A 27,533-nucleotide genomic window follows, 5' to 3' on the forward strand; every position below is an offset into this window, starting at 1 on the left:
GTTAAGGAGGCAACTTACAAAGTGTGTGTGTGGGTGTGGGGGGCAACAGATAAAGATCTATAGTCTGATGAGCACTGAGCGAGATGTGAAAGAAAATGAATTCACGCTACAGTATATAACTCATAGCTTTGAAATATGAAAGAACATTATTATAATATGGAGTGAATGTATACACATCGCCAAAGCAGTGTAGACCCACACTTGGAGACGTCTATCAACTATAAGACTCTCTTATATTTCTGTCCAATCACCTTAACCTGGATAAGGATTCAGATAGAATAATTGATACCAGTAGCCATCCGCGGCCACATGAAAGCCTGGCATGGTGGGGGATGGGCCTTACCCCTTTATAAGTTCAGACTCTTGAGTAAACATTGGGCCTTGATCAGAATCTGTCTTGGTCCCCTTATTTCTCCCGTCATTTCCTCCCATACAGCTCCAGCCTCCCACTCAGGAACCCAGTTCGTGTGACCATGGGCAGCTACAGATACCCACCCCTATATTTGTATTAAAGTGTTCCCAATTTTGCATCTATAAAAGTGAAAAAAGTTGATCCAGGCTTGGTGGTACATATCTGTAATCCCCAGAATTGAGATGCTGGTAACCTTGAGGTTGAGCCCAGTCTCATAAGAAAGAATAAAAACTTGAAACGATTTACTTGTCTACCTTTAAAATAACGGTATACTGTGCTCTGTTTAATAGTCACAGCCATTTAAACAGCAAAACCTGAGTCTACAAATCCACTCTGATTGCCTACTTTGTGCCAGACAGAATGAGTCTATGTACTAAAGATACCACAAAGGGCAAAATTATAAAAAAGCGCCACTCTGTTCAAACTTAATTCTAATGGCAGACGTATAAAAATATATTGTCAGGAAAATGGTAATTTAGGGGCTAGAGAGATGGCTCCATGGTCAAGACCTTTTGATGCTCTTCCAGAGTCCTGAATTTGGTTCCCAGCACCCTCAGGTGTTGTAATTACAACTGTCTGTAATTCCAGTTCCAGGAGATCAGATGCCCTCTTCTGGCCTCTGCAGGCAGGCAGGCAGGCAGGCAGGCAGGCAGGCAGGCAGGCAGGCAGGCAGGCAGGCATGCATGCACGCACACACGCACGTGCGCGCACACACACACAAACACATACATGCACACAAATGAACACAATGCAAATTTACACTATTCAACACAATACATAGATGTTACACTACTATAAAATGTACATGCAACAGACTGGCATAATAGGAAGCAATTTTGTTTAATATTTGAATATTTTTGTTTAAATAACATGAATTAATAATTGATTCTAAATTCAAATTTTTGAAATGATAAATTTATCTTTTCATAGCTGAAAAGATGAAATAACTCATTTTAGCAATTAATTATTGAGGATTATAATTTTATTAAAATATTCTGGTATTCTGATAGTTGTTTCTTGTCAAATGGAAAACTTAATCAAGTTACAGGTCATTAATCTACTATAATGCGTGCCTTTTAAGAAGAAAGAAAAGAGACTGTAGTTTTGTGTGCCCGGATTCATCAAAGCAAGTATAGCTACTTAATTATCCTTGAGGACATGGTGAAGGCTCTACGGCAACCACTGCTCAAGCAGAGTTGGGTTGGCTGAGTGGGAGGAACCTGCCGTCCAGTAAGGCAATAGTCTATGTCTGCACTTGGTTTAAATGGATCCATATTTAAAACAAAGTTAGTGTATTGCCAAAAAATAAGCAAATCAAATGTTTGGCAGTATATTCTTTTCTTGCATTTCAGATCCTCGCAGGAGCCAATGGGCTCTGAGGCATTTCCATTGGTAGAGTACTTGGCTCAGGCATTGCTAGGTGAGGTTGGCATTTAAACATGGCCAACATGGCCTTCCGGAACCTGCCACAAGCAAATGAGAAAATGTGTTATTCTAGAATGACATGAACCTTTGAAAGAATTTTCAGTCAAGTCTGAAGACCCACTACTGTCCATGGGTATCTCTAAATACATCACTACACCCAACTTCAACATCTTCAACAGAGACCCTTATAAATATATAGGACAGACAGATAAAGGCCGGTTTTGCACCACTAATGATGAATATGGACGTCTGATAAACTCCATAGCTGGGTACGTTTAATGACACATCAGCTACTGAGTGCACTAAGTTCCATGTTTGAATTAAGGATTCATTTTCATAGGTCTTCTGGGCAAGGCCATTTCAATTTGAGGGGGCCTGAGAATGTTGTCTCAGAGGATTTACAGCAGATTCTTGTAACCTCCCCAGCCTGAAACCTGTTTGCTCAGGTTTCAGTGTTAGAGAGCATCGGGCGAAGCTTGCCGCCCTATCATCCTGCTACTCCCACTGCCACTGCCTGCCACCTAGCTGTTCCGGAACTATCACGTGTTCACCTGCAACCTTTCTCCAAGATGATTTGACGGGAATCAGGCCCCTTCCCCTGCTTCATAACTGAGTGTCAGAAATAGTAAAATCGAACCTTGATCAGACTGATTGTCTTGGTTCCGTCTCTCTCGCACACGCACCGCCTAGCCCCCCCTCTTCTCTTCCAGGTTTCCAAGATGCCTTTCCAGACTAGAACCCAGGCATGTGAGCCACTTGCTGGCCACAACAGATTCTGACCTTGTCCTTGTGATATGGCCTTTGGTCTCCTTATGCATTTTACCTCATCTTAAGGTCTGTGTGTTCCTTCAAATATCTACAGCTAAAGCTGCCCTCTCAAAGCCATGCATTACCCACATTTACACATTTAAACAGGCACAGTGGTGACATTCTGTGACTTGCCAAGGTTCTTCATCCAACAGTGATGGAAAATGAAGTCATCTAACCTTCACCCAGGAGGTTTGTGAAGGGACAAGAACTTCTCTACTGCACTCCTGGGAAGTATCCAGCTATACTACCCTCTGAGAGCCCATGGCTACCTTCACTATTCTTTTCTCTAGAAAACACTTTTCCATATAGCCACTCAACACAGAGAGATAACCACTCCAACACAGTTGGTCAGTGACCAACCAGGAACTTTCCTGCCACATGGTCATTTGAGATGAAGCTTGTCTTTGGATGCTGAGCTGATAGAATTTGGGTCTGGGTTGCCCAAGGACATTTCTGCCACTGTGTAGGTACAGCCTGTCACAAAAGTAGAGGTCTCAATGTATAAGGTCTTGGTAGTTTCACCAGTTGCATAAGCCAAATAACCTTAAACTGCCTTGCTGTGCTGGCTGGTTTGATGTCAACTTGACACAGGCTAGACTCATATGGGAAGAGAAAACCTCCGCTGAGAAAATGCCCCCATCAGACTGACCTGTGGACAAGCTGTAATGCCTTCTCTTGATTGACTACTGATGTAGGAGAGCCCAGCTTACTGTGGCCAGTGCCATTCGTTAGCAGTATCATTCGTTAGCCTGAGCAAGCCTGGAAGCAGCACTCCTCCATGGTCTTCACATCAGCCCCTAACTCCAGATTTCTGGCCTGCATCTCTGCCCTGACTTCCTTGGCTATGAACTATAGAACTGGAAGCTGAAGTGAACTCTTTCCTCTGCAAGTTGCTTTTGATCCTGGTGTTTTATCACAGTACTACAGACCCTAAGTAAGACGGTTGTCACAGGTTTCTGCAATTCACTTCGGCAAGTCTTAGAACACTAGCCACTGCTATTAACATTCTTTTGGCATTGCCATTTTAATCGGAAACGTGGAAAACACTACTCACTTCTTATTCGCAGCCACGTAAATACAGGGGTTGTAGAACGTAGAGGATTTTGCAAACAGTGGAGCTATGATAGCCATTGAAGGAGGAATCTTTTTGGGGTTTCCAAAACAAGCCCACAAGCACACGATGGAATAAGGGGACCACGCCAGCAGAAACATGAGTATCATTATCACAGACATCTGTAAAAAGAGACCATCACCAAGACTAGCATCTGAAATGTTTGCATGGTTAAGACATATACAGGAGCAGGAGAATCTAGTGTTGGTAACACAAAAGAAGCTGGGGTTCACCTTCACTATTCTTTGTTTCGGCTCTGGAGACGTCTATGATAGCAAGAGCCTTGCAAATGGCTGTGCTGAGCAATATGTGACATTGTATCTCATAGTGTCACACACATGTAAAGAACACCCTTTCATGTGCTGCGAAGAGCGCACCATGCCTGCTTCAAGCACAGATGCATGCAAACCCGCTCCAACTCACGTCTAGTTTTACTGACAACTGCCCCGCCCCCATCATTATTTGCTAATCTCAACCAACCAATCCTTCTAAACTCAACTTGGGAACACTGTCCTATACTAAGCTCAGTGGATTCTCACACTAGCCATTGGCTGAGTGCTTTACATATAGATGGATAATGTGAAGAGGAGCCCTGTGCGCTTTGTTTACATGATGGAGGGAAGGTCTCTGTTTACAGAGCAGCCAGACCAGAGGAAATCAAGGCTACAGGGAGAAGACAAAATGAACCACGTGTCGGGGATGTTAGAACCAAAGGCAGCCAGCCAGCCAGCCTTGTAATCTAACCAATACTGCTAACATACTGCAAGATGAGAAGAGAGAAAGGCAGAGGGAAAGGCGTGGGACTGATCAGGCCAAGGCTTGGCAGGGATCCTTACAGTCTGTGTGGCAGGAAGTCCTGGGAGCACAGCACACAGACACCCAACACGGAGGAATAGCGTTCAGTTCAGCAACACAGGGACAAACAGCAGCAGAAGGAGCAATGGAGGCCACAGAACCCTTCAGCTATGTAGATTGAAAGCTGTATTTCCAAATATATTTCAAGGATTCCAACCTCTTACCTTTGTTACATCCACCTGGTCTGCCCAGTCTCTGTTGATGTGTGCAGTGCAGTCACTAGCGGTGTAGAGTCTCAGGGACCGACTGACGTGGTAGTAACAGTAAAACATCACTGTCAAGGGCACAATGAAGTTCACCACAATAACCATCATGGTGTAAGACACAAACGAGCTGGGGATAAGAAAAGACAACCATGATGACTCAATGCCCTAAATGAGGGGAAGGGGAAGAGAAAATGACTGCTAGAAATGGTAACAGACGCTCTACTGCTAAAGGGTTTAGGAAGAACGTTCGGCTTACATTTCACAGTTCATGTAGACCAACAAACTGTGGCCTATGGGCTGGTTCCTGCCTGCCAACTGTCTTTGTAAATAACGTTTTATTAAACACAGCCCTGTGTACTCATTTACATATGGTTGATGACTGCTTTCACAGTATGATGACAGAGCTGAGGAGGAGCCTGAAGTTTGACTCTTTACAGAAAAAATATTTTAGAGGATTCTTGTTTTGTTTTTGAGTTCTTTCATTTCCTTTAATGAACTAAGGGATCCTCATGCCCATGGCAGACCTAGAAGAGCATTGTCAACTCACAGCAAATCCTTGCAGGGACCTTAGGATGTGCCTGAATGCCAGGCCACCTGGAAAAGGCTGTACAGGGGAGGCCTAGGGTTTGGTTACAACTGCCTACTCTTTGGCTTCACTAGCCCTCTTCCCACTTGTGACCACTGCTCTGAGATGAATAAAGAGTGGAACTGTCCCCATTGCTGCCTTAAGAGAGGAGAGGAAGAAACGAAAGTCAAAAAAAGGAGACAAAGGGAACCAGATGACCTTGACTTACAAGCATGCATAAGCCAGTCTTTAGTCTGTCTCCCATTTAGATCAGACCATCACTACCAAGGAAGCCTTTGCCACAGCCTATATAAGGAACACTCGGATGAGCAGAAGGCTCAGAGATGTCTACCTCAGGAGCACTTGAGTTTAAAATGTAAACACATCTCTTACGTATCATTTTTCCGCCAGTTTATGGTACACGTGGCCCCTGTAGGATCCGGGGCATAACTAGCCCACCCTATGATGGGCATCAAAGCCCAAAACAGGCCATTGATCCAGGCACCCAGGATCATGCTGAGGTAAGTGTTGGTGGTCATTCTTCGTCCTGGTGTGAAACACAGGAAGCGTTAGTGTTGTTCACAGTGACAAGACCCACTGGTTCCACTAACGACACAACCCAGTCCCTTAGAGCACACAAAGCCTGCCAATGGAGTTTCACACTCTGACCAACATGGCAACCTAACATCTGAATGGTAAAGTGTAGAGGACAAGCACGAGCAAAAGCTTTGCTGGGCAAGGAAGGCGACATAGCCACCATTCCCACCTGGCCCAAAGTGACAGTGACCCTGGACAAAGCTGGAAAGGCAACCAGGGCTGATCCTGAGGGGCCTTGAAGGATTGCTTAATGAAGTCTGGATTTAAGTATTATAGGAAGCTCTCAGAACGTTGGAACAAGGATTTCTGGAGAAATAAGACTGAGCCTGATTACAAACCCTCATGTCTGTACTTTAAGACAAATGCATGTTGAATGACTGTTACATAGTGAATGGCACCACTGAGAAAGACAAGAAACGCCATTACCTACATCAGGGCAGCTGATGGTCAGGTACCGATCCATAGCTACAACTGTGAGTAAGCCAATGCTCACCATCCCAAAGAAGATATTCAGTCCTGCATAAATCTGAAACTCAAAATCAGAAACAGCCCACCATTCCCACGCCCTCCCATGAGACATTTACATTTTCTATTGTGTTTATATGGTGTGTGTGTACATGTGTGTACATGTGCACGCCATGCACATATGTGGACACGTGAGGACAGTTTCTGGGAGTTGGTTCTCTCCTAGCAGTGTGGGCTACAGAGAATGAACTCAGATTATCTGGCTTGTGTAGCAAGCATTTTTACCCACTGAGCCATCTTGCCACCCCTAATCATTTGTAGTTTTGCCTCATTGTTAGAATACATTTCAAACATATTAAATGCTCACACAGTGGAACAGTGGAACAAAGGTTATGGGCATAACCAATCACTTTGGATTGCATTTGAGGACTGTAAAGAAGGCAAGTCATTATGATACTATAAACCTTGTCAAAAGGGAGGAACCTCCACTGTGGCCTTCCTAAATGGGCATGCTGTTAGCCTGCCTTCTAAACACCGATTATACATCCAGACCAGTGCTACCCTATGCCCTTGGCGAGAGAAGCTTCTCTCTGCGTCTAGCCAGCAGTTAATGCTGGTCAAAGGTAAGAATAAGTTGTTGAGAATAACTGGGTGCTCAGCCTTCAATGGGACATCTTTATTATTCTTTCCCCTAGACCTGGCTCAGGGAACATCACAATAGAGGGGACAGATGTAAAAACTAGAGCATGTGGAAAACTGCTCTACTATGCTGTCTTCTGGTTGTGATGTGGCCATTGCACGCATGAACTCACTGCAGTTATGGTACCCTGCACAAGAACAAACCAAGATCATTTAACACTCCAACAGGCAACACTAATTTCATTCAGTGGGTTACGGATTGTGTGTTATGTTCACAAAATAGAATATTGTAGAGCTGTATAATAATGACACAGTCACCTCCATCAACGTGGATAACCCTGAAATCATAATATCTAAAACTGAAAGAAAGTTTTACACACACACACACACACACACACGCTTGTAACTTCCTTTCATTTTTAGATATACATATATGTATGTATGTGTGTGTGTGAGAGAGAGACATCCTTTCATATAGATAGATAGATAGATAGATAGATAGATAGATAGATAGATAGATAGACAGACAGACAGATAGATAATTCAAAGCATCAGACAGTATCTAGTTCATGTACACAAAAATATGTAGTAAGAAAAGCCCTCAAAGAAAAGAATCAAAATGGGAATGGTGTGCAATGGCCTCCCACAGTACCTCTGAAGTTCCACTATCTGGAAGGAAGGAAGGAAGGAAGGAAGGAAGGAAGGAAGGAAGGAAGGAAGGAAGGAAGGAAGGAGGGAGGGAGGGAGGGAGGGAGAAAGGAAGCCTGTGAAGTACAAACTGAAAATGAGAAAGATTTGAGAAAGTTGATTGGTATGCGGAATAACATCCAGTATTCTCCATTCCTCTCACTTTATCCTCTATTGTTTTGGCTTGGAATAACAAATTATTAAAGCTACTAAAACATGACCACAGTTGTTTGCCTACTGTCCAGGTGCGAATTAATGCCAATACATTTCCTTGTCAAAAGAAATAACAGTAAATACAGCTATTAACATTTCTCACAAAGGGCCTTCTAGAGTAAAAAAATTCACTGTGGTAACAAGTGTATTTCTTAGAGAATATGATTGTGATTAGATATTTTGTCTGAAATGAAAAGAGAATATACATTTAAATTTGTTATGTGTATATTTTATTTGAATTATATGCAGATTACTTTTCTCTGTAGTTGAATGCCAATATGCTCCTTGTATGTTTCTTTGGATTGGGGAAATTTTATATGATTAGTAATCTTATACCTCGCCTTAAAGAATGAATCCCTGAGGGTGGAGAGATGGCTCAGTAGTTCAGAGCACTGGCTGCTCTTCCAGAGGACCCAGAGTTCAATTCCCATCAGCACATGGTCACTCACAACCATCTATAGAGTCAGCTTTAGGGGATCCACTGCCCTCCTCTTGGCTCCACCAGCATTGCATACATGCGGTACAAGACATGCATACAGGCACCCAGTCACCTGTCACCTGCCTGTCGTTTCTTCCCTGGAACTGAGATGAAAGGTGGGTGCTACCCGCCATGCTTGGTTTTTCCATGGGTGCTGGCATCCTGGTGCAGGTCACCTTGTTCCCACAGCGAGCACTCTCCCCGCTGGCCCACCTCCCCAGACCCAGTTTGGGGAACTTAAAATTTGCATCTGTTTGCTATACTTCATCTTGTTTTCATTCCAGAGATCTCTGATACCTGACAGCCTGCATGTCCAAATTTCCAACTTCCATGCAGATCTGAAGCCGCAGACATGGGATAGCCGATGCTACTGACCCCTATATCGGTGAAAGCCAGGTTGATAATCACTGCATTGGTGGGTGTCCGCAGCTCCCTGTACTTGATGAAGATACCCAGGACTACTACGTTGCTGAGAATGCTTGTGATACCTAAGGATGCACACGGAAGGAGCACGCAATCTGTTTAACTTGAACGTTTAGAAGAGAATGAAAATTCAATACTGAAGTTGCTTCAAAAGAGAGCAAGCCCAGCTTAGCCCCTTGTTTGAAGAGGTCCCATTCTTCTTAGAACTGTAACATCTTCTGGAAAATAGAGGTGAAATGAAAACACAAAGAACTTGATGATTGCAGAAGCCAGAGCTGAAGGCTGGCTTCAGTGTCATCACCATCGAGCATCTGTCTGTCTCTATAAATTCCCCTGTAGCTTCCATGACTCCAGCGTGTTGGTATTTAGGATGTGTGAATGGCCAGCCACCCTCTCCTTAGCAGACTACAGTCCTCTCCGTTTCCCAAAGCCTGGCCCCTTCTTTCTGTCTGGTTTCCCCTCTTGAGCCTCAGCCAGCGTTCCTTCTGTCTTAGTTAGGGTTTCTACTGCTGTGATGAAACACCAAAGCCAAAGTGCAAGTTGGGGAGGAAAGGGTTTGCTTGGCTTACCTTTCTACAGTCCTGTTCCTTATTGAAGAAGTCAGGACAGAATCTCAAACAGGGCAGGATCCTGGAGGCAAGAGCTGATGCAGAGGTCACTGAGGGGTGCTGTTTACTGTATTGCTTCCCAAGGCTTTCTCTTAAAGCCTGTTTTATAGAACCCAGTACCACCAGCCCAGGGAGGGCACCACCCACCATGGGCTGGGCGCTCCCGCATTGATCACTAACAGAAAATGCCTTACCGCTGGGTCTCATGGAGGCCTTTCCTCAACTGAGTCGCCTTCCTCTCTGATGATTCTGTGTTGACACAGAAACCCAGCCAGTACTCCACCCTAGCTGCATCTCTGGCACTTCTCACATCTTTTATTTGGTTCACTATCAATAAGCACATTAAGCGTGTAGTGCATACGGTCATGTGACTACCCAGTATTTCTTGAAATTCAACATGTCAACGTTGAAATTCTTCATTCAACACACACATGCGTGCAAATGCTCACTGTCTGTCTCTGTCTGTCTTTCTGTCTTTGTCTCTTTGTGTCTCTGTCTCTATCTCTCTAGGAAAATGCCTATTGCAATATTTGACCATCTAAACAGGTCAAGCTAGATTCCTGGGTCACTGGGGCACCACAGGTGATACCATTCTCAGCCCTGGAATGAAGAACTCAGCGTGTTCAGTGTCCCACAGTTGGCCAGACCCAGACAGCTTTTTAGCTTGAGGACTAAAGTTGCTAACCAGCATGCGAGTGTGGCCTCTGACAATAAGAATTACTTATTTCCCTCTAGAAAGGAAAGTTATGCAACAAACAAGAGAATTGTGCTTCTCACGAAAAGAACTATTTGATGCTTAGTTGTCAGCTAGAGTCCAAACCTGTGGGAATAATCCCAAACACCAGCACACACACAGGAGGATCGGGTCAGTCAGAACCTCCGTTCTTTCTCGGTGTTAGCATCCTTTTACACCAATCTTCCAGATCCCCATCTCTCTCCTCCACACTGCTGCCACAGTCTGATTGCTTCATCAAAGAATAAGCAGTAGCTCAACTGGAAGCTTCAGTACCCCAACACTAGGAAGAATTAGAAGCCCAATGTCCTGACCCGACTATCTGGGCTCTCTGCCCTACACTGTTGCTGTCCTCTCTCCACACCTGTGAAGGAAGCTCACTGGCCTAGCAGTTAATCAAATACATCAAGTTGCAAATCTTGACTTCCTATTTTTCCCCACCTGAAACACCTCATGCTGTTTTCTGTATATTCAAATGCCAGCCATCCTTCAAAGTTCAGGCCAAGCCCAAGTTAGCCCTGAAGTGGCCTCCTACCCGTAGGATTCTATATTATCCTTCCCGAGTTCCCAAAATACTTGTTGATATTATCTTGTTCTTAAGTGATGCTAAGGCATTCAGCTCTTATGCTGTCCTCGCCTTTATATATCTCAGGCTCTCAGTGAACTCTTTCTTGAGTACATGCCACACAGTAAGTTTTAAAAACTGGAATGCCACTAAAACTCCAGTCAGCGCGTTTCCTACTATCCCTTTAAGCACAATGAGAACAAATTCGATAAGCCTTTGGATCTTCTTAGTAAATGTACAAGAAATTATCATGAGGGTGAAAAGAAAAAAGACAAAACATCGTACAAGTTAAATATGGCACGTAAATTGTGGCCTAGCAAGGACATAGAATAAAATAATTTTGGAGGAGTCTCCAATAGAAGGTAGGTACTATACAAATAATTTACTCATTTTTTCCATTCTCTCTAGCTGTCTTAAGCACTGAATTAGTTCCCTGGTTACTGGTACTTTCCAATGGGCAGGCAGAAGACCCATCAGTCTAAACTCTAAGTAGTCCTACCCTCCCCCCTCCATGCCACCCTGGTCCTGCAGCTCCCCTCCCATCTCTTCTTGGTCTACCTGAAAACCTTTCTTCAACACTTCCATAATAAATGCGTATTTTCCAACTCTCTGTCCTAGACCCTCTTCTTTCCTTTTTTCTTTTTTTTTAATATTTATTTATTTTATGTATGTGAGTACATTGTAGCTGTCTTCAGACATACCAGAAGAGGGCATCAGATCCCATTATAAATGGTTGTGAGCCACTATGTTGTTGCTAGGAATTGAACTCTGGACCTCTAGAATAGCAGTCAGTGCTCTTAACCACTGAACTATCTCTCCAGCCAGACCCTCTTCTTTCCTAATTCATCATTCTGAGTGGTTTCATTGCATTTGAGATTGGCACTGTAAGACTCAAGGCCCCATGTGCAGCTGAACTCAAGAGACATCACCTCCCACCTCAAACGTGCTCTTCTCCAGGTGTGTCCCTCTCTCGGTGAACTGCATCACTGACGGGTGGCATTCTCCACCTCACCTCACCCCCAGACGCCAGGCAATGCTCCCTCTTCTTGGACTTCAGCTCGCTGCAGTGGCCTACTTGAATGGCCTCTTAGCTACCATCACAACACATTTCTGAAATGCAAGTCAGATCATATTGTCCCTCTCTAACCCTTCGGTGACTCCCGGTAGCCTTCCAGCTTCTGGGGTCCATCTCTGCTGGATACTCAGCCAACCCCTCTAGCTGTCTTAAGCACTGAATTAGTTCCCTGGTTATAGGTACTTTCCAATGGGCAGGCAGAAGACCCATCAGTCTATCTTTTTCATCCAACCTCTCACACTTTTACAATTCTCCAAGGACGAATTATTTCAAGTCCACACATGTATCATCCTCTCCATTCTCAGCTGTAAGTGGTACAGAGAGCGTGCTCATGCACACTGAATTAACATAGGGCCTGCAGCAATGGAAGCTGGTAAAAGTGAGCTCAAATCCAAATAAGAGATTAAATGACATCTTATGGGGTACAGAGATGGCTCAGAGGTTATGAGCACTTGCTGCTCTTCCAGACGACCTGAATCCTGTTCCTAGTACCTGTGTGGGGCAGCTCATAGCCACCTGTAACTGCAGGTCCCAGAAGAAGGACCTGACATCCTCTTCTGGCCTCTGTAGACATCATGTGGTAATAATCGCTCACACACACACACGTAAGTAAAAACAGATTAATTGACAGTGAAGCCAGGCAGGGTGGCAACACACCTGTAATCCCAACACTCGGAAGGCAGAACCTGGAAGACTCTGAATACAAGGCCAGCCTTGGCCTCGTAGACACAATAAAGTAAGCTCCTGGTTCAAAAAATTAATTAATTAAATACATATACAAAATAAATAACCTCGACAGTAAAACAACAACAACAACAATACAGGCCCATGGTAAAAATAATAAACACAGGCCTGTGGTAAAACGGTAAGTGGAATGATACTTAAGGGCGCCTTTTCCTCAACTCAGTGTTCATTCTTATTTGGGAGCTCAGTGGGTTTTTGTTAAAGGAGGAAACTGAGGGGATAGGAAGAATCCAAGATACTCGACACACACAGAACAAAAGCACGAAGAGCTTAGATCCACTTCCTTCAGTTCCTCTACGAGAAAACATAGCAAACTGACCTGTGCAGCCACACGACAGACCTAACAAAAGGCCTCTGTTCAGAACCAGGCAGCCGCTCAGCTCTTCATCCGTATGAATTAGGAAAAAAAAAAACCAAAAACGCAGCTACCAAAGTTCCTTAGGAAATTTCCTTCCCATACTAATCTCATGACCAGTTTTTTGTTTGTTTTTTGTTGTTGTTGTTTTAGTGTTTGTTTGTTTGTTTGTGACAGTCTCCCTATGGACCCCAGGTGACTCTGGAATCCTTAGCAATTCTCCTGTTCCAGGCTTCAAAATGCCAGATCAATGTTAGATTTCCCCTGCCGCATATTTAATGGAGCCAAAACTTGTATACAGTGCCTCTGTGTAGTGTAATTCTGGAATTGGGGGCTCACTTTTTGCCTCTTACCACCCAGAAGTATTCAAATGAGCTAGTTACGGTACCACTAAAATTAAAAGGAAATTGTTATCTATAGCCCACGTCAACTATGAGGTAAAAACTAAGTAGTTATGAAGACACATAGAGATATATTTCTCACTGTTTTTAGAAACACACTTGAATTTTTCATAAATGTCAATCCGAAAAGCAATGAACCCAATATAACAGTTACTAAAACTCGCCACTTCTGTGAAGTTTGAGGTCAAATAATTGCTGGTTATAAAAGTCACATCGGCCACTGGTACAGTTTCTGTCACTTCTCTCACTCCTTTTCTACAAACAAGCCTTCATCTCAATCGGATGGCTGTACCAACAAGAGCATAGCTGCTCACCATCTACCCACATCCCTTAGGGGCCTTGATGTCATTGACTATATAGACTCTCATAAGGAGCGTGGTAGATCCCTGATTCTTATCCTCATTTTGCAAAGGAGACTATGGAAGAGTAAAAAGCTGAAATCCCTTGGGCCCACTTTCAAAGATACGAAAAGACGGTCGGCCCTGCAGCTGCTGCCTTCCATGGCTGCCTGCGGGAGGAGCTGAACTTACACACCAGATCTGCAGCCTCTATCTTCTGCTTTAAACTTTTAATCGTAAGCTATTTCCTACCAAGAAAACTGCAATTTATGCATGAGAGTCATAAATGATAGAAAGCATGCTTTTACCACGATACACACTCTGCTCATGAATTTAATGTAAAAACCAAATATAAGGACAAGTTTTATTTTAAAGCTTCATTTGATACAAAGCTTTTCTTGTCCCTCTTTGCTCAAAAACCTTCCCTATCAGGAAGTAGCATACTTTTCCATGTCCATTTTCTCTGATTGTTACAACCCCACCCCCACCCCATTTATGAGCTAGCCTGCATATTGCACCCTTGTGCCCACCACCTCAGTTCTTCTTCCACCCGAGAAGCAGGTCACTGAATAAACACCTGTACCTGCCACAATCAGGTAAGCCGCAATGACGCTGTGCTCAGTCTTTGAAAAGACAGAACCTTCGCTCCTAGAGCCCGAGCTGTTAAAATCCGAAGCGTCACTCAGCATTTTGGAAAGTCAAGACCACCTTTGGTGCAGCCCTCAGCAATCAATGGTGATCGGTCAAGAATGTTCTTTCAGGACAAATCATTTCCGCTTCTAGACCTCAAAGAAAGGCCTTTTCACAGAGACTGTCCATTAACACATAATTGGGCTGAAGAGGAAAAGATTTTAATTCTTAGAATGAGAGAAAAATCTCCTTAGTAAAACAAAGAGAAATTCCAACCACCTCACATCTTAAGCACTTTAGGTCCAGGCTTGTACTTATAAGCAGATTACCAAGTAAACACATCCTAGTCTAGCAAACAAAAGCCACAGGCAAACCCCAACTCCAAAAGCAGTTCCTGAAATGAGCTCTGTTCCGTTATCTTCTGTAGCCATTCAGGTGAGGGACTGCACCTTTGTACTAGAGATCCAACTGTTAACACATTACACACTGGTTTTCTTCATCTCAGGTCCGTGTGTGTGTGTGTGTGTGTGTGCACATGTATTTTCCTTAGCAATAACACTATCAACTCCCACACTTCTAAATCCCTGGATGAATGGCACCAATATTGCCTGAGCTAAGAGTTTGAGGTTCTTGCCACTTCTTTCTTTTTAAACAAAAATGAGGTCATCTATTATATGTAACCAGTATGTCTGTAACACACACATGATGAAGCCTGTTCCCCCTAAATACCATCCCATAAAAACCCAGTTCAGCTGTGATAGCCAAGTGTTAAGTGTTCTACAGCATGGATACACCACGCTCTATGCCACCTTGGTTAATTCTCCTGTATTTTGACATGCACGAGCTCACATTAGTCAGCCACTCAACTGATAATCCTGGTAGTCCGTATGGACACATGAAAACATGGTATGAACATGCAGTTAGGATAAAGAGGAACCTAGACTACTTTTTAACATCGTAATTCCCAAGTTTAGACAGTAGAGCTTCAAAGCAAGGCTCAAGTCACAATTTCTGCATAGTGTAATAGAACCACTGGAGGGCGTATCGGCTCATCTCGGGTTCCCTAGAGGCTTAGTTGCAGTTCAGTCTAGGGAACAGGGTGGCCTACCTGAGCAGTACTCAAATGTTTTAAAATGTGAGTACCTTAAAAAGAACTTATGCAGGGAATCTGAGCCTATCGTGTAAATCTCAGTACCTCAAAGTTCGGGTAGTGGGATTCATTTGAATTTGATTAGAACTGAAATCTTTCAACCAAACCCCAGAGACACAGGGGAGTGAGACACAGCAATGTTTAACTAGTTATGTAGAGTAAAAGGGAAACCACACTCTCTATAATCCTAACAGCCGAGGTCAGCCTTGGCTACACAGAATCTGAAGTCAGTCTGGGATATCAATGTACAATGTCCAGGTGGTCTGTACACCGACTTCTACAATCCTTCACCTCTGTCATCTTAACAACTCTTAGTAAGGTTGCACTGGTTCTTGGCGCTAATGCCCTTCCCAAACTGATGTGTGGATGAAAATGGGCCCTTAGGCTCATGTTTGAGCACTTGGTCCCTAGTAGTGGAACAGATGGAAAGGACTGGAGGTGTACCTTGTGCGAGTGTCACTCAGAGCTATCTTCAACGACTCTTCAGTCCATGCCATTTCTACCTGTGGACCCAGACCGAGATGTGAGCTCTTACCTGTTCTGGCCTCTAGGCCTTTGCTTTGGCCTCCATATCATAGCACTGATTCCATTAAGAAAGTGGGGAGAACTCAGGCACAGGCACAATTATATTCTACTAAAACAAGTACTTAAGAACAAGTCACTCCTGCCACAGCAGCCGTCCATGAGAAGTAACCAGCGAGGGAGGAACAGTGCCAGCTGGCACGTGGCTCCATGTTGAGCTGGCAGTGCTTATTTCTTGACAGCGACGGAGGCCAAAGCCAATCTCATCTATGACATGCCTACCCAGGAACTGGAACATGTGACAGGTAGTCAAATATTTACTTAAAATGAAGACATGTCAGTCTTTCATGTAAAAAAAATTCTTCAGAAAACTTTTAATAATCCACATTTAAATTTCTACCCCTAAGTTTCTTGGACTATAGTTTTCACATGAACAGAGCCACTCAAATCTTAATGGACTTGAAATAAAAAATGTTAAATACTTATTAACTGCAATAGCTTTATCCTGTGTCCTATAAAACACAAAAGTGAAACACAGCAAACACAGCTGTTGAGCCCCTATCTGAAAGTGGAGGCCATGCTAATTCTAAAGCGCTGTTCCAACAGCCTGACTTCACTGGAGGATGGACGCCGCCTTTGTCTGCGCGTATTTGGTGCGTTGTAGGATCACTGTATATTTTAGACAAATTTCACCCTACCCTACCCACCACCAGAGTTTCTATCTGTAACCCAATGGGTTTAAGCTTTACTCTTTCTTTCAAACTTAAAAAAATAGGTTCTGTTCAATAAACGTAAGTTAAGGAAATAAAAAATTTTATTTAAAAAATCCAAATATGCTTCAAATGAAAAGTCCTGTTTTCTCTAAGCACCCACAGAGTGCCAGGTTCTGTACAAAGCGGAGTTCTCCTCTCTGAGCAGAGCTGACTGCCCTACTCCCCTGTTTCTACGCGATGCTGCTGACTCAGCTCCACTGACGGAATGGCCTCCTCAAGACTGCTCCAGACACAGACGTCAACCATAGCAGAAGCAGGCCACGCAGCGGGAACACAAGTGGTCAGGTCTGCCAACTGGACAGCTAATGTCCCCTTCCTGGTAAAAAAATAAGATAAAAAATAAGAAGGTTTGCAACAGTGCTAGTATCCAAACTTAAACCTTAAAATCAGCAGGAATTCCTGTGATGCTCAGTACATTTACATTACCAAACACAACTGCCATTTGTATTATACACTTTCTTGATTACTAATACAACAGAGTAACCTGGTGAAGAATTAAGAGAAAGCAATAAAGAGTTGTGTAGTAAAGAGCCATAAACTAAGCCAAGAACATCAGTGTTCTCCATGCTTGCTGGTGGAGGGAAATAAACAACAGAGAATATCAAGCTACAATTCCAATTGTTTAAAGACATCTCTGGTCATACTCACCTCGGAATCCGCCACCTCCTCTTCCTCCTCTGAAGCCCCCACCTCCTCCTCTTCCTCCTCTAAAACCACCTTAAAAAGGAAACAGATGTTAATTATAGCTTCTCATTTTCTGATAAACTGTAAAGATTCTACAATTCCTATAATCATAAAAATTAAATATAAATTCATCTATTATATTTTACAAAACCTTTTAAAGGATAAAAATAGAGAATTTGCAATTTCCCCAGTGGGGCAGTAAGGCACACTAAGACAAGCCCGTCTTCCGTTTCTCACATTTATTTTCCGTGTGTGCTTGCATGTGTGACGGCATGTACATGGAGATCACTGTATGCACAACTTGTTGAAGGAACTAAAAGAATATGCTTGCATAGTAAATACATACACGACCACCTCTTGGCATATAACTACATTACTATTCATTGATAGCTAAAAACTGTAATTCAGTTAAAAAAAATTCTTGCCAAGCGATGGTGATGCACACCTTTAATCCCCGAGCTGCGGAGGCAGAGGCAGGCAGATCTCTGTGAGTTTGAGGCTAGCCTCGTCTACAGATAGAATTCCAGGTCAGCCAGATACACAGAGAAACCCTGCCTTGTAAAACCAAAAGAGGAGGGGGGTGTCTTATATAGTCATATAATAAATAGTGAACTGTCTGTCACGTATAAGTCTCCCACACCACGGAGGTGGAAAATTCTACCATCCCACATTAGAGTAAGACATTACTCACATGCTCATGGCAATGTGGGAATATAGAAGCCCAGTCGTACAGAAGTTCAGCACACACAGTTATGTACAGCACACAATGCTCCATGGTAGTTAAAAACTGTTTGCAGCTTGTGTATTCACTTCTGTTCCCTTTACACTGCGACTTTACAGTACCTCCCATCAAAAGAAGCGTACCTAGAGCAGCCTGCCCCATCACCTGACTCGTCTCCATCTTACTACTCGATTGCACCAAGGGGCCTCGGGAGTGACGACGTTCTACAAGAGGGTTTGTGCAATGACAACAGAAGCATGCAACCATACATTCCTCAGGACATATCTGTCTTTAAGCAGTGGGTGAGGGCGCCCTTATAACACCTCCATTAAAACATGAACAACCCAAGGGTCTGAAATCCTCCAAAGGTAACGCTAATTTTTTTCCTTCTTTTTAAGTTATGGAAACAAAGCACTTCTACCCATACTGATATATGAGAGAGAAATAAAGGTAAGAAAAATTTTGGTTACATGCAAAATTAAACTGTGGCTACAAAATCTCATTAAACCCCCACAGTAACTTACCACCTCTTCCACCACCTCGGCCACCGCCTCCTCTTCCTCCTCCTCGACCTCCCCTGCCGCCACCACCGCCACCTCTGGGAGGTCCTTTCTCACCAGGAGGACGAGGCAGAAACCTCTGCAGCGGCAGCAGCTTGTACGGGTCTATATAGAACTGCAAGTTGAGTGATACAGTTAGTGTGCCAAGGGCAGTATGCTACAGGCAAATCTACTTAGGTTCAAACTCCACTCCTGGCATTTACACTGCATGGTTCTGGACAAGGACTTAGTCTTTCCTCCCTCTAATTATTAGGTTTCTTATATACAGAATGTAGATAAAAGTACCTATCACAAAGTTCTGTGAAGATCAAAAGACACATAAGACAGTGCTCTGGACTGCACAAAAACACATAAAAATAAGGCAAATTCAACCCCATTTTAAATAAAAAAATGTCCTAAAAATTTTACATTTTGACTTAAGAGAGCTGCCAAGAGAAAATTATCCAAATTATAGTACAATTGGGAAGACTTTGGTAAATTAGCTATTTTAAGAAAGTATTCCATTAGTTTTTCCATCTACAACCAGTGGTCACTTGCTATTAGCAAGTTGTCTCCATCTAATTTCCAGTTCCAATCTGGCTCTTGGGACCGCCATTCCATAAGCTCTTTGACAGCTGACTACCCTGCTCCTGAACCCCTGAATAGTGTGTGTACTTGACCACAGCTAAGCACTCCTCTTGGAAACTAGTCTACTTTTCTGTCCCTATTTGCACGGCATGCTTGTGGTGAGCAGCCACCTTTCCTGTGACCCTGTGCCAGTAGTTTAAATCTGAGATGGGGCCTGAAGCTCTCCTGAGTGCTGCACTGCGTCCATCCTTCCTAGACAGTGTCTGTTCATCAACAACCTCCCAGCATTATCTTTATCCTATACTCACCTGTGACCGCCCAATCTTCTGCCTACCTCAAGTATCTTAAACTCACTATACCCCAAATGAAATTGTCTTTTCTCAACTCTGTTCTCCAATGCTGCCTAAGTCAGTGAGTAGGATCATAAGACACGAAGATGCTGGAATCCAACTCCTAACGATGGTAATAGTTACCACACCAACTGACTCCTCCTCCTCTGCTCACAGCTCCACCTCCTCTCCATTTCCATGGACTCCAGCCTTGCCCCATAGCAACTGTGGCTTCTTACAGCCTACACTGTTGGCCCTTCCCTAGAGAGCTTCTCTGTCTCTCCAGTGTTCTTTTAGAGCACAAATATGAAGATCAAGTTCACCCTAGTACTCCGAAACAATGTTTAAAGTAAAATCTAGTCTTTTTCAGAATGTATAAAGCTCCTTCTTACCTCGCCAGCTTTTTTTTGAATTGAGAACTTTCCCTACCCCATCATCGCAGACACTTCGGTTTTCTCCATGTAAAATACACTCCCCACTCTGGCAGCCTAGTGCTGAAGTACTTGCCTAAGGACATCAAAATTCTCCAGCCTTCTTTCCTGAAACTTTATTGTGGGTGCTACTTAAGGGCAACTGGGTCAAATTTATAAGAATGGGACCTTAAAGGATGCCATTTTAAGAGCTGTCTTCAGGTATTTGTGATGCACACCAGGTGTAAGACTCTTTCCTAGTTAACTCTTAGCTTTCAGTTTCAAAAGCACCGCCTCAAGGAAGGCTAAGAGTAAATACAGATACATGTGAAACCCTTTAGTATTTACCTACTTATGCCAAGCATCTCAAGATGACCTGGACTTCACTACGTAGCCTAAGCTATACTCAAAGCTGCTCTCCTGCCATCTCTCTGCCTCCAAGTGCTGGGACTACTGGTTCATTGTTACGTCTCAGCACTGATAAACTTCCACTGGGTGTGACAGCACACACTGTGACCACAGGACTTAGGAGGTAGAGGCAGGAAGATCATATCAAGTCAGAAGTCAATGTAAGCTCAACAAGTGAGTTCCGGGCCAGCTAGGGCTGTAGCAGAGACACTTGGGTAACTCAGTGCTTCGTTACTACTGTGAAGCAGCCTCAGCACTTCATGGCCAAGCATAGAGGAGCTGTGACTGCCTCAAGGAAGATACATGCCACCCACTCTGAATCCAAAATTTTAATTAAGTTTGACTCACCTTCTGTAGCTTTTTAAAGGAGGATGCCTTCATGTTTTCTGACAATTTAACTGAAAAATACTATTAATTAAATTAAGGAAAAATATACTAAGAATGCCTAGCTATAAGAAAGAAATTTCCAACTAGAAATGGCATTTTCTTTAAAATAATTAAAACAAAACCCAAACCCCACAATCAATACCCCCACCCCAAATCCTATGGGGAATCATTATATGTAAAGAGACAGAAGAGCCAATACAATCCGGTGGCATGTATTCAAATGGCCACCACTCCCAGAACCCAGAGGACAGCCATCTCTCCTTGGCGCATCATTTTTAAATTTGGACGGATGCGCTCCCTACAGATCCTCCTCCGTGAGACTGTCTGTAGCTTTGCTATCTCACTAAATGAAACAGTGAGTTTGCTTTGATATTTCTGGCTGGGGAGGAAAGGACACAATAATTCCTTAAGGAGATTGCTGACTCATCCAATAGAAAGGATACAAAATCTCTAAGCTGTCCAAATATCTCATCCACTTTCCCGACTTGTTCTTTGTTTTCTAAGTAAACAGGAGCGTTGAAGTACGGCACCTTGTTCTCCTCGGTGGTACATTTACACACGATGTCATCTTCACAGGGATGCATAAACTCTCCTAACACTGAAACAGCACAAAACACAGACACGGAGCCACTTCAAACACTGACCAACTGCGGGAAGCAAGTGGGCTTGGCCACTTGTCTTTCCCCGTATCTGATCCCCTCTGTGGCAGAGCTCAGCTGTCAACACTGCAGTCCCAAGTTAGCATGCCACTACCATGAGACCTAAAAGTGACTCACTCCCCTTCTGTCTGTACACTGTAAAATGAGGCCAGTCACATCTAACTGCAGCCACACCTGATACTCAAGCAACAGGAACAACAAACTCGGTGCTTACAACGGTGCTCACTCGCCGCTGCCCACCAGTTACCCTGTCATGGCTGTTACGACTGCATTCAATGCTACGTTCCACTGACTCTTCCTTCTTTTCCCCAGCCTCGAACTGTGAACCACTCTGGCTTTGTTGATCCCTCCTCCCTTCCTCAGAACTCATCGCCACTTCTTCGCCAGTGACTTAACCCCTCCCTGGGAAGTGTGCAAACACAAGGCGCCGCTGTCTCTGTAACCTACGATTAATACCATTTGCCTACAAAACTAACTCCCCATCCTTAACAACAACTAGACCCTTCTTCTCACTATCAGCCAAGTTCTACTTATATATCTCTTGAAATCCCTTCTCCATCCGTGTGTCCAATGCACAGACTTCAGGCAGCACGGAACACAGGGGAACTGTGAATGTGGCCTCACACACTTATTTACAACATGATTTTGCAGGGTGCAAGGGAGTGTGTGTGCAAACTAGGCTGCATGGTTATGGAGTGTGAATCCACGTTTTCCTCATGTCACCTTATTAAACACGGTTTCCAATCCCATCATATAAGGCTTATTATAACATCCCCTTGACTTTAACCATGTTGTTCAGCAAACTCATCCTGCGTACACCCAAGCGACTTGCCTTTCGGAGACTTATCAACAAACGCACTAATAACTTAAACCGGATTCTATTCCCAATGCAAAGGAGGTTAAACTCTGAAGACGACTTACAGACGACACGTTCTGGAGGCCCTTGATCTTGAAATTTATTAAAGCCTCCACGACCGCCCCCTCGTCCAAATCCTCCTCGGCCGCCGCCCCTGAAACTGCCGCCGCCGCCGCTTCCGCCCCTGAAATTGCCGCCACCGCCGCCGCCTCCGCCGCCCCCTCGGAAGTGGTTGTTGCTGCCGCCGCCACGGTTGAAGCCTCCGCCTCCACCACCGCGATTAAAGCCTCCGCGACCTCCGCCTCGGAAAGACATGCTCTCTCCGGCCTGGCGAAATAGACGGGCCGCTCCTCCCGGTCACCGCGGGCCGATCATTTATCTAAGTCCCCTCCGCCTCGCTCAGGCCACCAAGAAGGGGAGAGCAGTAAACGCCGCCCTGCCACTCGCCCACACAGCCAAGTGGCGAGCGCGGAGAGAGCGGTGTCTTCGCCCCAGCCCCACGGCCGTGCCTCGCCACCGCATCCCGTGCCTCGCCACCGCATCCCGCCCCGCGGGTGCCCTCACCCTCGCTCGCCCTCCGCCGCACTCACCGCGCCACGTGCGTCTCCAGCCTAGCCCGGCGCGCGCAGGGACACTTCCGGCGCGCTCAAACCTCCTCGGCCACCGTAGCCGTCCAATGTTACCAGACTAGAAACTGGAAGGGCTGGTCTGCAGGAAGGGCCCGTCACTACCGGACGCAGCGGTCCCAATGCCTTCCCGAGTAGAGCACACAGCACCGGAAGAGAAACAATAGCGTCCAGCGTGACTCCTCCCACCCCCACCTCATCTACGCAAGGGCCACCGCGCTAGAGGTGGCGGAAGTGACGCAAAATCGCAGCGCCCTCCGTACGCGACGTTTCCGGAAGTGTGGCGGCGCATTGCCCTTGGAGACGGGGTTGTTTGGGTCCTTCCGTGCTAACAGCTGTTGAGGCGTGTGGTCGCAGAAGCGTGCTGGCTGCGGTTGGTGCTTCTCGCCAGGCTCTGTCACTTCTTGGGTTGCGAGAAGGTCCCGACCTGACTCTGCTCCATGGAGCGGTGCTCAGCCCAGGACGTCCGAACCTGTCACCGCCAACGGAGTTGCCTCTGTGTGGTGTGTCCTGTTATTATTAAATACGAAAGGGTGTGTGTCGAAGTTGCCTGTGTGTCCGTGTCCTGTTATTATTAAATAGGAAAGGGTGTGTGTTTGTGTGTGAGATGACAGAAAGGCAACCATTTTTTAATATGGTCTCAATGTCTTCATTCATCAAGTACGTTTTGAACTCCGAGAGACTATGCACCCAACTATAGATGACACCTCACCTCCCGTCTCCTCAACACTCTCATCTCCAACATCGGTTTCCTTACATCACTAAAACTTCACTCATGACAAAAGAAGCGGCCTCTGGTTCTTAAATTTGGTTGACTTCTTTTGTATCTGTATTGTCTGAAACATCTCTTGGCATTTGACAATACCACCTTTTATTTGAAAGAAAGTAGAGATTGATCTGCATATCAGAGGGCTATTGTGAATAAATTTTTGAAAGATCTTTGTAAAAGATATAGAAACATTAAGAATTCCAGTATGGGGGGCTGGAGAGATGGCTCAGCGGTTAAGAGCACCGACTGCTCTTGCAAAGGTCCTGAGTTCAAATCCCAGCAACCACATGGTGGCTCACAACCATCTGTAATGGAATCTGATGCCCTCTTCTGGTGTGTCTGAAGACAGCTACAGTGTACTCACATACATAAAATAAATAATTCTTTAAAAAAAATATAGCAAAGGGCACGTTCCTTCACCAATATCTCTTTTAAAATATTACAGTATGCCAGTTACTCTAAACTGTAAACTTCTTGAAAAAGTACACACCAGTTCCAAATATTAAAAAAAATGGGCAAATGTTCTTAGATGTTATAACCATATATATCCAATTATATATTATATTTACTATGTAATATAATAATATATGTGATATATAATACAACTATAAAATACTGAATTATATGTAATTATTACATATGTAATTTTACATACATACACTATATATAGTTATAGTTGTTGTTATAGTTGTTATATATAATCAGCACTATCCCTACCTCTATTTTAGGCTTGTGGCAATCTCTAATCAAACCTGATGGGCTTCTGTTGATTCCTGTGAAGTACCTCTGTATTGTCATAGCTGAGTTCAGCCTTTTGACACTGCTACCCTTTTTCATTGCCACTCCAAATCACTCAATATAGTCTAAGAATTCAGATGCTCAAACATCACAACAGGCAACATCTCCCATTCTGGGCCCCAGACTAAATAAATGCGTGTTGACTTAACTTCTTCCGTCTGTGCTGCATTTGATGATATAGTGAATTTAATACCATTGCTGTTTTGTATAGTCTCATACTCAGCTCCCCCATAGCCCTGCACTTTCCCTTAGCAGTGTGTCTAAAGCCGTTTACATGATTAGTAATCAGTATGTGCACATACCATCCCTCTGCCTCATCAGGCTAGAATTGCTGCCTTGTTTTCTTTATGTGTCTTTGTTAGACTCTTCCTCTTTCCTGAAACAGCTCCATTTTCCATCCACTACAACAGCCCCATATTCTGACCATGGAGGAATGCTCTTAATAATTTTACTATTTCCACAACCCCTGCATAAAATTTACGTGCACAGATATACATGCATGAATGTACACACTAGAACAATAAACTTTATATCACACAATAGTTGCCAAAGTTTTTTTTAACTATGGCAAAATATACATAATATAAATCATCATTATTCTTAAATTATTCCATGCTATTAAGTTCATTCACATGGCTGTGCAATACAGTACCCTTTTGAATAGAGAGAGATGTTTTCACTGTGAACCTATGGGGCTAGGGAGATAGCTCAGTGGATAAGAATGCTTGCTATACAAGAAAGAAGGGCAAGGTTAAGATCTCCAGCATGCAAACAGAAGTTGAGCATTGCCCTGGATGCCTATAACCCAAGTTTATCAAACTTTGAAAGTGAAACTTCCTTAGTTTTTCATATTCCATCATGAAAATTTCACTCTTTGTATTCTATCTCTGTCTTAAGTACTGGGATGAGTTCCTTTCTTTCATTTTCTTTTTAATAATTATCTTTAGTCATGTATAAATCTCTCTTCCTTTTGCTTTCTTCTATTTTCCCCTAAACTTACCAGTTCTACTCATTGGCTGGAGAGACGACTCAGTAGGTAAGAGTACTTGCTGCTTTTGCAAGTTGAGCTCCTAGTGTCTACTTCAGGAGGTTCACGGTCATCAATAACTCTTGCTCCAGGGGAAACAGTGCCCTTTTCTGAACTCCATGGGCACCTAACCACACATGGCACAGACTTACACATAAGTAAATAAAAATAAATCTTCTGTTGTTGTTGTTTTTCTGATACAGGGTTGCTCTGCATAGCCCAAGCTGTCCTGGAACTCACTCTGTAGACCAACCTGGCCTCAAACTCAGAAATGGGCCTGCCTCAACCTCCTAAATGCTAAGATTAAAGGCATAAGCCACCACCGCCCAGAAAATAAATCAATTTTTAAAAAAAAATTCTACTTACTACCAAAGGCTTAAAACTTGTTCAGTGATTTTTTTTTAACAAATGAGAACCTTGATTCTAGTTTAGCAATAATTTAAAGCATTGTAATAAATGTTAACTAGAATTATCTTCAGAAGAAAGGAAAATCATAAACATTTTGCACTCCCTGGGGCAGTGTGCACTCCCTGGGGCAGTGTGCACTCCCTGGGACAGTGTGCACTCCCTGGGGACAGTGTGCACTCCCTGGGGCAGTGTGCATTCACTGTCCCCTCAGTTCTTGTGTTGGTTTTTTTGTCAGCATGACACAAGCCAGAGTCCTCTAAGAGAAGAAAAACTCAAATGAGAAAATGCTACTAACAAATTTGCCTTTTGCAAGCCTTTGGGGTATTTTCTTACTTGATGGTTTGTTGTTGACTTTGGCTACTTTGTGGGTTCTTCTTTCTTCCACCAATCTCCTCCCCTTTTCTTCCACCCTTTCAACTCCCTAACAGTAGGTGAGAGAAGAAGATAGGATAGGAAAGATCTCTGAATAAAGTCAGGGGTCTGAAAGGGGGTGATGTTATCATCGTTAGACTACTTCCTGCTGATTAGGGGCACCGAGTTCTTTGGGGCAAGTTTGATTTTCACCATCAGGATATCTAATTTCTTCTTGTTGTTTATTCTTTGTGCATGCGTGCTTAATAAACTATGACCAACAGCAGCCAACAAGCAACTCACCAACCAATAGCCCAATAACAACCCACCACCTCTCAGGGGCCTGACGTTTATTTATCCTCTGAAAAGTCCCCAGAATTCCAAACGTCACAAAATTCCACCCCTGCAGATGTATGTGAGATACCGGTGAGTCTTTTGGGCCTGCAGGCCTAGTTAATACCAGGCCTAATAATCCTTTGGCTTCAAAGGATCTCAGAGTATTCGTATCTTCCAACAAGAAAGCCTACGTAACAACCCACCTGCCAAGGGTACTCTCAGCAAAGGAGGTGCAGAAGTTAGCCTGTGCCCATGCATTATACCCCGTATTGCATACCATGGCCCCCAGAAGATAGTACAGCATTGGAGGGTTTGCTGAATGCTGAGCCAACGTGAGAGTTAACGGCCCTCCGAGAGGACTACTGCTATCCTCTAGGGATTCATGTGTACATTTAACCACAGCCTCATATTTAGCGTCGTGTCTCTCATAGAAATGACACACAGGTCTGGGAACAATCAAGGGATACAGGCAGGAATGACTACATTGACCATTGCTCCCAGTGATCAGCTCAGAGTTCTAGGCTCCCTGCTCTTACAACTATACTCTGTGGAGTTTGATAGAGGTCTTGGTCCCCAAAGGTACCACATTTTCACCAGGGGTACACTAAGAATGCACTTGAGCCGGGAGTGGTGTGGCACACATCTCTAATTTTAGTATTCAGGAGACAGAGCAAAGAGGATCCCTGTAGTTTGAGGACATCCTGGTCTGCACAGGAAGGGCCAGGCCAGCCCTGGCTACATTATGAGACTGGCACTCTGCCTCAAAATAATAGTGTATTAGTCAGGGTTCTCTAGAGTCACAGAACTTATGGATAGTCTCTATATAGTAAAAGAATTTATTGATGACTTACAGTCGG

General features: G+C 44.0%; 2 protein-coding genes across 2 annotated transcripts; both read right to left on the reverse strand.

Annotated features, from left to right (window-relative positions):
* Nucleotides 1-1,379: 1,379 nt before the first annotated feature.
* Rrh (retinal pigment epithelium-derived rhodopsin homolog) lies at nt 1,380-14,417 on the reverse strand. Its single transcript, XM_021158915.1, has 7 exons — nt 14,289-14,417; nt 8,761-8,951; nt 6,408-6,507; nt 5,778-5,931; nt 4,778-4,946; nt 3,702-3,880; nt 1,380-1,875 (listed from the first exon to the last, which is right to left on the reverse strand). Exons 1-7 carry the CDS (start codon nt 14,392-14,394, stop codon nt 1,761-1,763), a joined length of 1,014 nt encoding a protein of 337 aa, XP_021014574.1. The 5' UTR covers nt 14,395-14,417; the 3' UTR covers nt 1,380-1,760.
* A 2,382-nt stretch (nt 14,418-16,799) lies between these two features.
* On the reverse strand, nt 16,800-23,223 carry Gar1 (GAR1 ribonucleoprotein). Its single transcript, XM_021158518.1, has 7 exons — nt 22,952-23,223; nt 22,427-22,688; nt 21,290-21,444; nt 20,808-20,867; nt 18,710-18,860; nt 17,429-17,497; nt 16,800-17,096 (listed from the first exon to the last, which is right to left on the reverse strand). Exons 2-7 carry the CDS (start codon nt 22,674-22,676, stop codon nt 17,083-17,085), a joined length of 699 nt encoding a protein of 232 aa, XP_021014177.1. The 5' UTR covers nt 22,677-22,688; nt 22,952-23,223; the 3' UTR covers nt 16,800-17,082.
* Nucleotides 23,224-27,533: the final 4,310 nt, after the last annotated feature.

This window comes from Mus caroli, chromosome 3 (assembly GCF_900094665.2).
Source record: "Mus caroli chromosome 3, CAROLI_EIJ_v1.1, whole genome shotgun sequence".
Taxonomy (NCBI): domain Eukaryota; kingdom Metazoa; phylum Chordata; class Mammalia; order Rodentia; family Muridae; genus Mus; species Mus caroli.